The following is a 14779-nucleotide window of genomic DNA, read 5'->3' on the forward strand; positions in this document are numbered from 1 at the left end:
CTTTTTTTTTTTTTTAGCATTGCATTGGGATCCGTGCCTATCCAACGGGAAACATTTGTAGGGCCTTGCAACCGGTAGGGCGACCCCACCTCGTGCGGTCTGCTCGTCCCACTGGATCAAGATCAGATGGTTGGCGCTCCCGATGGGCCTCAGCTGGTGCAGCAAGGCGTCTCCACGGCCACCTCCCCGTCTCTTCCACCGCCGTCAACTCCTCCTGGTGGAGACGAAGCCGACACTGAAACCTTCGTCCGCCGCCACCTCTCCGCCCTCGAAATCGCCGAGCAGGCACCGAGATCCCTCTCCACCGTCGACTCCGAATCCCACGACACAGCCTCCTCCCCTACGGTCCCAGGTAGAGCCGTCGTTCGGACATGGGGAGAGGGGTGGTAACCGTGGACTCGAGGAGAAGAAGACGAAGGAGAAGCGGATCGGGACGAAGAGGGGGGACTCCAGGGTGTTGCACCAAAATCCGGGTTGGTTCTCATAGTGTGTACGCGTAGGGGTATCATAGCATACACTCTTTTTTGCATAGGATCTGACCTGCTTAGTTGTGTCTTTAGTTTTACCTCTTATTACAACGAGTAAATGTTGCAGGTCAAAAGTATAATAAGGAAATGCTGTTGATGGATTGCATTGTATCATCTCTGATTTAGGCCGAACATGCGACACCCTAGAGTGTGGTGCAAATGTGGATGGCTGCCATTAGTACATGGACGATCAGAACTCCATGAGTGCAAGCTGCACATACATGCATACATTATTTGATGGCCATCCATTCTCTAATAGTGGCTATCCATGATTGCACCACTGTGCTCTGCAGTGCTGCATGCACGCCACCGCAAACAATCCTTGTTGAAGTATGTTGAGAAACCTCCTGTTTATTTAACTACATCAAAAATGATATATATACAACCATCACATCCGTCCTCTTATGGGACTACAAAAACACCCTTAACACTCATCCTTCGTACTAATCCATCAAAGGGACTACAAAACATCCAATGGTATTGGTCCTGTTGATTCAACCTAGATCTAATTTGAGCACAACTTCAATCTTTCACTAGGACGGATTTGAGACGGTGTGAAATATTGGTGTTCAACTCTCATAAAATCAGCTTAATACTTTTGGTACATGACTCGGACAAGATGCATTTGTAGCGCATAAAAGCCGGATGGCTTGCTGGGTTGGTAAGCGTGGTCTGGCTTTTTGTGCTTCATCACTGACTTGAAGTCATTTGGAAAACAATTAGTAATTATTAGTTGGTAAATTATTATCCACCTCAATAGGCGAACTGAAAGCAAAATTAGAGGGAGACTGATGACCCTCAAATGGGATGGGTATTTGTAAGGAAAAGCAGTAACAATAAGGTTGAATCAAACGAGAAAAGATGTTAATATTAGCATCCATGCAAACAACGAAATATGCACGTATAGATGAGCTCCAAAGTCAATTAGAACCAACTCATTGCATTTCTTTTTCTTCCAACTTCTCCTTTCATTATCTTTACGAATTATGAGCATGATAGATAAAGAATGGTCATCCGAAATTATACATTTCGACTACTTCAAGCTAAAGCAAAGAGGACGGGGGGGTCCTACCACCCACGATACAACCACCAAAGCAGTACAAAGCAACAGGGATTATTGCCACTCATTATTGTACTCGAGAATGAGGCTCTCGATCTATCATTACAATCGAAAAAGAAAGCCAGAAAAAGCACAACATCATTTCAACAACCCTTCTTACTTCACATTGTTCATTTTCCCACCTGATCAAGTGATCCGTTTCCCGTCACTGCTGCTAGAATAAGGCTGCCTCCCTGTCCGATTAGACCCGTTCAACGCTTTCCTGGATGGTGTAGGAATTTGTATATGATTTGGAGTCCTAAATTATAATGCAGGAAAATAAAAGCCATTAGAAGCATTCAAAATGATTTTATTGAAAAAGAATAATATGCTTAAATAATGAAGTAAACAGAAACGGACAAGCTCATTGTAATTTGTTGAGCTGGTTCAAGCAAAGTCCACATTATCACGTAAGATATGAACCACATCTCAATCTATATACCTTAAAACACAAGATGTGACATCAAACCTTTTGGAATTTGTACTTGTACTGATGTGACATCAAACCTTCATAGATCGTTGAGAAATTTTAAGCAAAATAACCCTTAGGCAACAAGTAATCAAGCTCACACCAAAAAGCACTAGTTCACAAAGAAATGCCTGAACTCATACAACAAAGAAGGACCCTCCAAGGCTATATTGCCAGTGACAGGCATCTAGACCAAGACAAAGAAAAGCAAATTTTGATAAAAAGAACTTCATATATAACCTCAAAGGTGCCAATTAAGAGATCAGGAAGCCAAATGATAGGTAACTCTAAATCTCATTTTAAATCCAATGACAGCAGTTAGAAAGGGTTAGAGATTGTTGCTTATGATCACAGATCTTTTATGGAGAAAAACAAGCTCCAACTTCAAAAGCATCATAAAATTGGTTACTTTGCTAGCTGTGATGAAAAAAGATAATATAGTAAAATAAAAGATACAAGAAAGGAATTAAGTATCCAAACTGTAAACCTGGACTTTCTACCGCTGCAATATAACTTGCCATCATAGGAAGCTGGTAGGTTTAGAAACCCCAATCTGAACGTATCATTCCGTTTGCCAGACAAATCATAATACCTGTCTACTGCAAGAGTTATCAGTTGCAATTGCAGGACATTTATGCAGAGTGATGCATGCAAAAGGATTATAAGGTAAAAAATTGGCATCTTTGATACGGTAAGATGCTGTGCCGGTTTGGATTCCAACAAGTACTGAAGACTAGGATGGTGTTCCTCCACTAGCAAAATTAATAATAAAAAAGTCTAGAAATTTTTCCCATTTTAACACACACACACAAACATATGCATATACATGCATACATAGACCATCATAAAACATTGTGGATATGCATAATTTAGATTATATATTCTTAACCCATGAGTCTATCTACTACGAAAAGACACCATAAGTTATCTTTACGCTACTTAGAAACAAAAAAATTATCACACATAAATTAGAAGATCTTATCACAGGATTAATTGACAGGTCGCTGTAGCAATTTCAACCATATTGGTATTGGGACTATTCAACCAGATTTTATGAGAGACGAGTTTTAGGATGCAAGCCTACCACCAATGACACCACTGTTGATAAAAAGATCAAAACATTTAACTTTCTTTCATATTTAGATTCACAACTTTCAAGCATATCTATATTTGCACCATCAAAAGTACAGTGTCCATATTTACCTTATATCTGGGCTCTTTGTTGGCATTTGATGTTTGTTGATCCTTGACGCACCTTCATTGACTGCAGTATTAATATTTTGGAGATTGAATTGCCATAGCGTATCTGCTTCTGAAGAATCACTTGTTGCAATATCCAAATCATCAGAATCATCAGTACCCACAGAATAAAATCGGTTTCCTTGCATACCAAAATCATGGCTATCTTTTCTCCTTGTGGCATTCCTTTGGTATGGTTGTTCTGGATAAGCTTCCATATTAGAAACATATTTCTGGTAAAAAAAGTCAGGCAACGGTGCGCTATCTCCGTCCCAATCTCTTATGGAATTATTATCCTGGATCACCGTCTCATGCTTGTTCACCATGACCTTGTCAACCCAATTTCCAGGGTCAGTTTCTTTATATTCTCCCACCTGAAAGTTTATTCTACTGCTGTCTGGCCAGGGAGGAGAATCATTTGCCATTAACAACTCTTGGAGATCAATACTTGGTTTCTTTTGTTTCAACAAAGGATTAATCTGCATCTATAAATAGACCATTATTAGAAAAATCATCCTTCAGTGCAAAGCAACATCAATATATAGTCAAGATGAATGACCAGCAATACTCTATATGATTGTCATAAGAACCAAAGTAATCAAACCAATATTTCTAGAATGCCATACAGATCTTTGCGAAATTAACCAGTTTCTTTTCAAGCACTGATATAATACGTGGGATAAAATACATAATTAATATATGCACTGTATGCTTTAACATTTTACACTGGACATATGAAAAGTTGTCAAGTCACTTTCAATGTGCTGAATGCAAAATATAGATCCCCCAAATATTTAATATTGTGACGATGGGTAGCAATGGTAGAGACAAGACATCAGCCAAAATCCAACTTACTGGAAGGTAATGCAGGGTCACCTATGCCTATGAAGTGAAGCCTGATTTATATTAATAATTAGTAAGAGTGAGTGAAAAATCAAAGTCTTATGATATTTCCATTAAGTGATACATCTAGCATTGCATATGCAAGTTACCAAATCCATACATTATAGGGAGCATGCATTCAAAAGTAGCTTCTTAATTTGATAGTCTGATGTCACATTAAATATTCCATTACAAAGCAATAAATGGCTAAAGAAAAATTATCATCTAACAACCAAGCACATCTAATATACTAAGAGCACTCACAATCATTTATCTACCATGCCATCCTGAGCACAATACCTCTATGTTTCCAACATCCTCCATAGGCTTTCTGTGATTAGTTTGATTATTTACATATTCCTGACCATGCTGATGATTTGAGTTTATAGGTGATGGTGTCTTGACATTAAGCATATCAGGACTTGCTATTATATTCTGAAGATGCTCTGACCCTCCTCCTTTCCTTGCTAATGCTGCTTTAAGGCAAGCTACCTGAAATAGAAAAAAAAAAGAATCTGGATATTGAAAAGAAATGAGAAATAGAAGGATGTGTATTGTATATCAATTTACAGTGACAAATTAAGATGAGAAAAACCTGCTCCCTGAGCTCTTTGACTTCTCCACTTTCTTTATTTAGTTGAGCTGCACCAAGTTCAACACTAGAAACCCTCTCAGCAAATTTAAGTGTGCTAATAGTTTCTCCAATAGCATCTATATCAGGACTTATATGGACAAACATCAATGTTTTTGCTTGCCTACCTGAATATTTAAAATTATAGAGCTCTGTGAAATAGAGAGAGAAATTTTAGTTTTCATTAACAAATTAACAATGTTAAAAGTAAATATTTTACCAAGAGAATCTTGAAGTAATTGTGTGAGTTTGCTATTTCTATAAGGAACATGTGAATTTTTGTGGGCAAGGGCAGATATTACATCCCCCAGAGCTGAGAGCGATTTATTTATGTGTTGTGCCTCTTTTAGCCTTTCTCCTGTGACCTCAGATTTATCAACTCTTTCACTGCCTGCAAGATCAACTAAATGCATGCATCCACGAAGGATGGTTCCAGATGTCATATCTCTTCCTTGAACGTGAACAGTCAAGCAACTGCAAGCAAAATCATTTTACATTACGTACTCATGTAATAGAATTACATTAATTTATAGTGAATCAAGAACAAAATTAAATCATAATTACTCACCTATGAGAACGGCTGCTACGATCATTCAATGCTGTAGCACCCACAGTACAGTTCTTCTGTCCAATGTTCATCAGTTCAATGACATCTGATGTTGATGTAACAGGGACTAAATTTGCATCAGGTACATGAAGTCCTTTCTGGGAACTGTTACGAATTTCTAATGTATTTACTTGTTAAGGAAGTTTATTATTCTATCAGAAAAAATGGAAAAATAAGAATGTAGTAGCAATAAAAATAATGCTTACTAATCCACCTAAATTTGTTCAAAAAAGAACTACATATACCTGAGACATCCAACTATAGAAAGGGGAAAAAAACTAAGATGAACTATTACATATATCTAAAGTATTTACTTCTAAAGGAAATCAAACCCATTAATGAAATACTTTGAAGTAGAAACAAAAAAACAGTGGAAAGGATATCTTTTGTTAAGGCCATCACTAGCAAGGAGGTCTCTCACTTGCTCATTATAAATTTCAATCATTTGAACAGAGATTTTGTAATAAAATGCACCCCTTCTTTCTTCTGAGAGTTTAAACAGGTCACTCAGTGCCCTATAATTCACGCCCTGGGTTTGCTCATTCAGATCCTTAGGTCCACTCTGTATAACATATGTGATGAGATCAACCAAGATAGTGAGTCCATTGCATCTCAACATTTTATATGATAACATCTTAAGTGCTCAAAAGTATTGAAATATCATGGCAAGAAATCATATAACTTCAAGTTTTCAGTTAGTCCTTGAAAGTATGCAACACTTCATCTTGCATATGAGTTGTCATCAAACTTCTTACCATAGTAAATGTTTTCCCTGATCCAGTTTGGCCATATGCAAATATACAAATATTATAACCATCAAGAACAGACCGAATCAGAGGTTGCATGTCTGAGAATACCACCTCTGCAGGATGATAAGAAAGAAGTGAATGGCTGCACAAGTTATTTTTGTATGAAAGTAAGAAATAAAGCATAGCTTCTAATAACCTTGGGTTGCCGATGGACCAAAAAACTTTATTAAAATTGAAAGATCTATGTCCTTTTCCATACTTCGAAGGGGTGATAATCGTGATATGTCCATCATTGATACAACCAATACTGCTAGTACTTAGTTGTCCAGGTAGGAAGGGTCTAACTCGGCAATAGACCCTAATACTTCCTATTAATGGGAAAAATAAAGTTAGTACTATAAAAGTTATTTCGCACACTAAAAATATAACTAAATGGCTCAAAATTTTACCTTTCAGATCTTGCACTTGATTGTACAGCTTTCTGTTTTCTTCGAGAACTTTGTGATAACCTGAAGCTGCATGAGCAAGGCTGAGAAGATGCTTGCCTGTTATACAGAAGGCCATGTAGAAGAGCATATAATTATTCTTCAATGAGTTCTGAAAACCTTGACCGATTCCCTAATGATATGCTTTCTGTCTTACCAAGCTTACTGAATTCCTCAGAGTACTTGATTTGCATGAACTCCATGCCAGCTCTTGTAGTTTGAAGAGTATGTTTCAATTCCTATAAAAAAAAAACATTGACTACTGATTCAAATTGATTAATCTAGCATTAGATGAAGCTGCCCAGGAGCACCACCTAAGCTGTGTTATCACCTGAATATCTCTTTGTTGTTGCTCAAACATCTTTGTTGCTTCAGAATTTTGTCTTTTGATGCCTCTTCTTCTAGCATGTTCTTATGAATGTAGCCCTCTTTCTCCGATTTTATGAGATTATTTCTTCCTTCTCCATCTAAAAAATGACAATAAAAATTACAGTGTTGTCTCATTCCCATATTCATTTAAGGACAAAGCTCATAGAACAAATATATTAAAACATGATATGTGGTGGCAATTCTTGTACTATGACTATACACACTCAAAAGTACTTTGGAAACTATAAATAAAACATATAAGCTGCATGATAGAGCACTGCTGGAAATAAATCTGAGACATACCTTCATCTCAAAAGAAGCAGATGGGGGATCTATCGAAACCTTTTGTTTGCAAAAAGATTTATTGCTGTCAGCAAGACCCTTGAGAGCTGTTTTCACCTGCTGAGTTTACAATACAAATAATTGTATAGACATAAATATCATCATCAACAAATATACTTTTATCATTATAAAACAGTTACCACTCAGGAAGATATTACTATGAAAAGAAACAGCATAACTTAAAACAAACACAATATATTCACAAATGACTGCCAGACAGGAGGGCTGAAAGCTACTATCAGAATATGAAATAAAAAGATTATTTATTTTTCCTCCTTAAAATCAAAATGCATATTAGAGGAATACTGGAATGAAACATACCAGGTCAGTTTGGCTTGCTATGCGGTGCTCAAACTCTTCCATTACTTTACCTAACATCGACTCCAACAGCTGCAAAAAGACAAGATTGGTCTTATGTCTTCCTGACACTTCCATTAAAAACAATGAATTAATTAACAGGACAAAGATAATCTCACCAATGGAACTTCTTCAGGCCTCTTGCCTGATAGAGCTGCATGTACAAGCATACTCAGTGGACGTGATGAAGTCTGTTCAGCATAATATGCAGGATACTAAGCAAAACTGAAGCTAACCATTCAGTGGAATGAATTTGAAATATAGCATACAAACCATTTCAGCAGATTCAATTGGAATATTTTCATTTAAATTATGCTCCATACATAAAACTTCATTTTCATACATTGGTTGATTCCTTGACAAGGAATTCTTGAAAGGTTCCGAATTTTTCCTCAAAAATTTTTCCCTGTGTTGGAAATTTAGAATTTCCACTATATTTCCAAGATCCATGTCCTCCCATTTGTTTCCATTCACCATAGGATTTGACAGCTAGAACGCAGTCTACAACCCTGGCACTTTTCCCTCCCTGAACATCCAGAAAGCAGAATTATATAGAGGAACAAAAGATTAAAAAATATTACATATATATCAATGTTAAGTTATATTGCAACACTTTGAAAAAATTTGATAAAGCCACAAAATTATAAGGTTGGGATTAGGTGCAATTCAAAGAACTCATTGCAATATCCATCAACCCTTGTTCCAATCAAATGAAGTTGCTTATTGAATCCACATTCACTTATCATTCCAAAGCAAGAAAAATTCAATTAAGCAAAACTCTGGAACACAAAATTTCAATGAAAATAAATAAATAAATACATAAAAAGATGCTTATCTCTATTGACTTTCCCAAATTGCAATTGGAAAGCAAGAAAAATTAGTTTCTTAGAAGTCAAGAAATAAACTAGAAGATAAAGATTCTTGAATAAAATGCCTATGTCAACCATCCAAGCAAAATCATAATTTAAAGTGAAGGAGGGATAATTATTAGAGAAGAAGTTTTATTATCTAATAACTACAATAATATTCCTACCTGCTCCAAGTCGGAAGCCTCAAACATAGGAAGACCAATCTCTTTCACAGCCACAAGAAAGTTCCTCACATTCTCAAAATACTGGTAAGCTGATAGGGCTGCACCATCTGGGTGAAGAACTGAATCTCCTGGATTTACAACCACCTGAAAAGAACAAAAAAAAAAAAGCAATATCTGAGAAACTAAACTGGTGCAGGCTTTAGAGGGGAAAAAAAAAAAAAGGAAAAGAAAAAATTGGGGGAAGGGAGATAGAAGTTGAAGATTCCAATTTGGTGATCCAAGGCTCCAAGCAGACACACCTTTGGCACTGCACCTGGTTGAACCTTGTTGAGTGCATTGCAAAGAATCAATCCGTTTCTCAATCCAAGCCTGAACTCTTCCTCCGAAGGCTGGCCTGGCAAATCCTTAGCAAGGACTACCCCAACCATCTTTCTCAGCCACCCAGATGCCTCATACCTTCTTGCCGCTGGAATTACACATTAATAAATTAAAAAAATTCAAAAGCAGGTGGACTCAAAAAGAAGATAATTTCAACAAACACAAAATCATCATGATAAGAAGGGTTACCACAAAACACAAAATTTTGCAGAAGAAACATATACAAAAATAAGAAACAAACATAAATTTCCAGAACTATCTTGATCCAGAAAAAATCAGAGAGGGTGTCTTATGTGAATCCATTAAAAGATCAGATTAATGACACGTAGCGACCTGTCCCAATTCTCCATAGAGCAATGGGGTAGAAAATAAATATATTAACTTTGCAAATCACTTTCATGGCTTTTTTTTTTTTTTTTGAGCAAATTACGTCCTCTATAGCTCACATTTTTTCCTTCTCTATTCTAATAAAATCATAGATCATCTGGCCATGTCCAAACGAGAAAAAGAGGAAGAAAATCCTGAAACAATCTTCTTGATCGGTAAATTCCATAAAGTATAATGATCTCGTTTTTAATGGTAAATAAGTGGAAAATCGTTCAGTTCTACACTAAAACAAATATGTATCAAATTGACAAAAACATTATTCAATTATGGGAAAAAAAATAAAGCTAGAAATACTACATGCTTCTTCTGCCTTCCTCGAAGCCAAATGCATATCGCTCAGCCTAGTCCCATGCTGCTTGAGAACATCCTCCACCACAGAAGTCACCGATATACAAAATAGCCTCTCCGACGCCATTCCCGACCCCAAAAACCTCTTGAATAAATCGCAAAACAGAGCTTCCAGTGCCAAATCGGGCAAAAATCCCCGCCTTCCCTTCGTGTACCAGAAATCAAAGAATTCGAAGACTTCTAAAAAACAAAACAAAACCAAAAAAAAAAACCGCTCGAGATAAGGGTTTAAGAATGGAATTGAGATTAACTGGGGGAGAGGGGAAAGGGAGAACTGGAGTCTCCTTCGGAGGAGCGAGATAATAAAAGAGAAGAGGGAATGAGGAGAGCTCTTTCGGCTGGCTCTTAAAATTTTCCTTAAGAATTCTACTATGCTCTCCTATAGTAAAGCGCTCTCTCCCTCCAGCACTCCACTCCAGGCCTCGTTCCGAACCTCCCACTTGGAGACCGAACGGTTTGTATCCCGGAGGGTGTGGGGAGGTGGCGAAAGTTTTTTTTTTTTTTTTTTTGAAAGTATGGTGATGACGGTAGCGTTAAAATAAGGACATGACTGATTTTAACGTTTCCTCTGTCCCTTTTGCTTTGTGCCGTTAACCTGTTGAACGGCGGAGCTGCCCTTCGTATCTAACTCCGTGTCATATCACGTGGCATTGTAGGGTTGGTTGTAGAAAAATAATTTTTATTTAAATCAAACTCGTCTTTCATTTGTTTGGACCAGAGAGGACAATTTACATCATCCATTGGCTTGATCCTATCATTTTACCCGACTAATTTACAGTTAGGAGCACGAATACATATTTAATTTAAAATTATTAATATTTTTTTTAGAAAAAATAAAGCATTAGTACATATTTTATATGAATATATTCAAAAGTGTCAAAAAATAAAATATCCTCAAAAAAATCCAGAAGCCGCCCCCACATTCATCCAAAGAACATCTCCGACTAAGGCTAAAACTATATTGAATACAGATTGGATACCAGTATATCCATATCCACATTTATTTTGTCTGACTAATACAAACATGGATATAGATATTATTCGAATGTAAAAATTTATATCTATATTTATTTTAAATGAATACCGATATATTTCAAATACCAGAAGTATGGACATAAGTAAGGATATAGGTTGGATAATTAAAATTTATGACTACAAAATCAAAGATATTACTAAATAAATGATAAATCAAGTTAATAGCATATTTAATATGATTATATATTTCTTTTAAAAATTAATAAGTGCTATATAAAATTGAATAGGATTACAGATAAATTTGGATATTCGGATATGGATCGAATAGTTATCTATCCATATCTATATCCATATCCATTTTTCTTTGATGGATATGGATACGAGTATGGATATTAGTCAGATCTTCAAATTTTTATTCATATTTGAATTGATTTGGATACAAAAAGGCTCTAGATGGATATTATCCATACTGCTTTCACCCCTATCCCTGATGTACTCAGCAACATAGATGACCATCTAGTCTGTTGTCATATTAGCCTTCCTAAAAATATGTCGAATAGCGAGGGGCACACCCCAGCAGCCAAGTCATGATGTCCTGCAGAAGAGGGTGAGTTGTAAATCCCTGCCTACATCCTTATAACCAAGTCATTACCGTGGTGAAATCTCCCTTTATGATAAGGTGATCAGCATGCAGGATCCATCGAGCATAAAAGATCCCTACCCAAGCGACACAAAGCTCCATTCTAAGGATCTTAGGCTCAAACAGATAGCTCCCTTGGCCTTTAGGTCATAAAGCCAACACCACTATACCTGTCTCTAACACTATCATCAAAGTTGATCTTGAGGTACATCGAAAGTAGGGACTCCTAAGAGATAAAAATCCATCGAGCACTATATGAGCAAAATGGGAATCCCATATCTCTCGAGGTCTAAAAGTCACTTCAGTCAGCTCTTTAGCCGAAATTAGGGCTCTCTCTAAGGTGAATCTCGTCGGGCATCGTCTGGACTCAAAACACCATGCTATTCTTCACCAGCCACATACTAAGCAGTGTAGACAAGTTAGCAACCGCTTAGGTTACATCGCTCTTGGTGCTCTATCTTAGGAACTCCAGAAAAAGCTTGGATTAGAGCCTCAGCATAAACAATCCTATGATGCTGACTCCTCTAGACTGTAAGCCGAGCATGCTACCGGGAGATCCATGCTTCTGTCCCTCAAGATAGCCCTAGTTGGAAGTCGACTCTAGGCTACCTTCCATAGGAAGAGACTCATCCTTAGATGCACTCCTATCCTCTAGATCCATCCAGTGTGTAGACACCGATCGGCTCTCATTGAAACAAATGATACAGATCGATCGTCACTGCCTCAGGGTGTAAGAGGATCTTCAAACTCTAATGTCCTGACAACTATGGATAGAGATTGCCATGGATCGCACATGCTCTCCCATCTATTCTCCAAAGATGTGAGTTATTGGCACCTGGTCCCAACCCATGCCATCTAGGTGGAAAAGATCATAGACCCTCAAGGAGTCTGCTACTTCAAAGCTAACGAAGGTTAGCTATCGCCTCAACAGTAGATTAACAATTCATAGGTCCAACAGGATGTCCACAGACCGACCGTCTCTCACAAACCATCTCGTCTGTGAGATCACATCAGGGGCTCATGAACACATCTCTCTCCAGAACAATGAGCAACTCTGACTAGCCTAGATCTCCTTGCCCATTGGCCATAGGCCATACCTAGCCCTTATCATCATACCCCCAATAGACTCTCCCGATCAAGTAAAAACCTAGCCGCATACTAAGCAATTAGGGTCTCCCACCTCGTGACTAGTGACTGAATGCTAAGGCCACCATCCCCAATGGTTGACAAACCTTATCCAGGCCAATAAATGCACACCCCAACCATCTGGGTGCAAACCCCATCAAAAGTGCCAAAAGTATTTCTCCAGCTTCAATACCAAGGTCTTAGGCAAGCTCGACTTTGAGAGAAGATAGATCGGTATAAAATAAAGAACTGACCTCATCAAAGTGACTCTACCCATCATGGAGCGAGTTCTGGCCTGCCAGCCCTCTAGATACTTTCGGATCACCCGTTGTACACCCATACACAGTCCTCCTCAGCCTACACCTAGATATGGGGACTCCCAGGTACTGCAAGGGCCCATTATGCTCTACAATCCTAAGTCATCCCTGATCGTATGTCGCAACTGAATCAACATCCTCGGACTAAAATACATCACAAACTTAAGAAGATTCACCTTCCGATTTGAAGCAAAGTAATACTCCATAATCCTCCTAATGCTAATGGCGTTCTGGATCGATGTCCGGTCCATTAGCAAGCAGTCATCTACAAAGAATAAATACGAGATTGGTTAGGTCCTCGAGGTTGGCATATATGGGTGAGTACTGATCCCTGGGATGCCACATAAAGAGCTCGCAATAGAGCATCAACACAGATAATAAAAAAGTAAGGGGACAAGGAATGACCTTGACGTAGTCAACTATGGAATAGAAGAAGTCTGATGTTATCCCATCAATTAGGATGGCAAAGGAAGGGCCATGAATGCATAACATCATCCACCCAATGCATCGAGGGTGGAAGCAAAAATCCATCAAAGCCCTCTCGAGGAACTGCCAACTCATTCGACTATAGATCTGCTCCATATCTAGCTTAATCGTCATGAGGCTTCTGTGAGTACGTTATGACGAAGAGCATACATAAACTCCTGGGTGATGAGGATATTGTTGGAAATGCTGTGGCTATCAACGAAAGCCCCCTACTCCAAACAAAAGCCCCCTGCTCCATACAAATCAACCATGGGAGAATGCACTTCATCTTGCATACCATCAGTTTAGCACATACTTATACATGATCGTGTACAAACTGATCAGTCTGAAATGTCCCCGCTTCGAGGCATCCTGCTGTTTTGGTAGAACGGTAATAAAGATATATTTTCAAGTTTCAGACATCTATCGGTGACAAAGAACTCCTATGGCACAGCCATGATCTCCAGATGGATAATCTGCAAATAATGCCTAAAGGAAAGGGGAGGGAAGCCATCTGATCCAAAGGCTTTGTCCTTCATTGTAGACTAGACCACTTGACACACCTCATCCTCAATCACTGCTCTAAGGAGATCCCTATTTTCCTGCTCCGTAACCATACCATTAGGAGGGGGTGACACAAGTCCCAACCCCACCTAACAGTATCGTCCACCATGATCTGAAAAAGCATACTAGCTCTTGCCTAAACTCCTCCTTAGCTATCAGCCACTAGCCGTCGATGTCCTTGATCGTCTTCATTTAGTTTGTCCTATGAATGATAGTAGCCTAGTAGAAGAATCTCATATTTCAATCATCCTGTTTAATCCACTGGACTAGACTTCTGTCTCTAAAAGATTTTTTACTGCCTGAAAGTGAGTAATACTCGGAGAGCTTACCCTGAAGATCCACCAAGTCATCCTCTGCAAGCCTATCCTCATGCTTCTGGAACTCCTAAATTGTTACCTCCATTGCCTCGAGCCTCCTGAAAATATCACCCACCTTAAACATGTTTCATCTCCGCAATCGTCTCCTCATTAGCTCCAATCTCCGAGCCATCCAATATCTAACATCAATGTGAACCAGTAGTCTTTAAACCTCTCTCATAATATCCCAAGATCGAGGGTAGCATAACCAGAATTTCTTGAAACGGAACAGACTCTGATAAGAGAGAGATGTATTGGTGGTCAGCAAAATCAGACATTGATCGAAAGCAATCCTTGACAATGTCGAATAAGATAGGTTGGATGTTGCTAAATCCAACCGATAGTCCTAAATACTTTGTCAATCCTCTCCTACACTCGGGCTCCCACTTGGTGGTTGTTCCTCCAAGTAAACATTGGATCAATAAAGCCAAGGTC

At 38.3% G+C, this 14779-nt stretch overlaps 1 protein-coding gene across 1 annotated transcript; it reads right to left on the minus strand.

The window, feature by feature from the left end:
• Positions 1-1447: 1447 nt before the first annotated feature.
• On the minus strand, positions 1448-10347 carry LOC140853647 (kinesin-like protein KIN-14F). The gene is given in 24 exon segments (XM_073248297.1): positions 1448-1885; positions 2583-2687; positions 3299-3819; positions 4517-4708; positions 4812-4975; positions 5068-5321; positions 5416-5575; positions 5836-6016; positions 6210-6316; positions 6400-6421; positions 6423-6571; positions 6653-6748; positions 6846-6927; positions 7020-7051; positions 7054-7155; positions 7313-7319; positions 7361-7456; positions 7721-7789; positions 7876-7947; positions 8030-8156; positions 8158-8282; positions 8790-8933; positions 9089-9255; positions 9852-10347. Coding segments are annotated over 24 exon segments (3204 nt in total). The 5' UTR covers positions 9970-10347; the 3' UTR covers positions 1448-1773.
• Between the last annotated feature and the right edge of the window lie 4432 nt (positions 10348-14779).

The sequence above is a fragment of the Elaeis guineensis genome, chromosome 14 (genome assembly GCF_000442705.2).
Source record: "Elaeis guineensis isolate ETL-2024a chromosome 14, EG11, whole genome shotgun sequence".
NCBI classification, from domain to species: Eukaryota; Viridiplantae; Streptophyta; class Magnoliopsida; order Arecales; family Arecaceae; genus Elaeis; species Elaeis guineensis.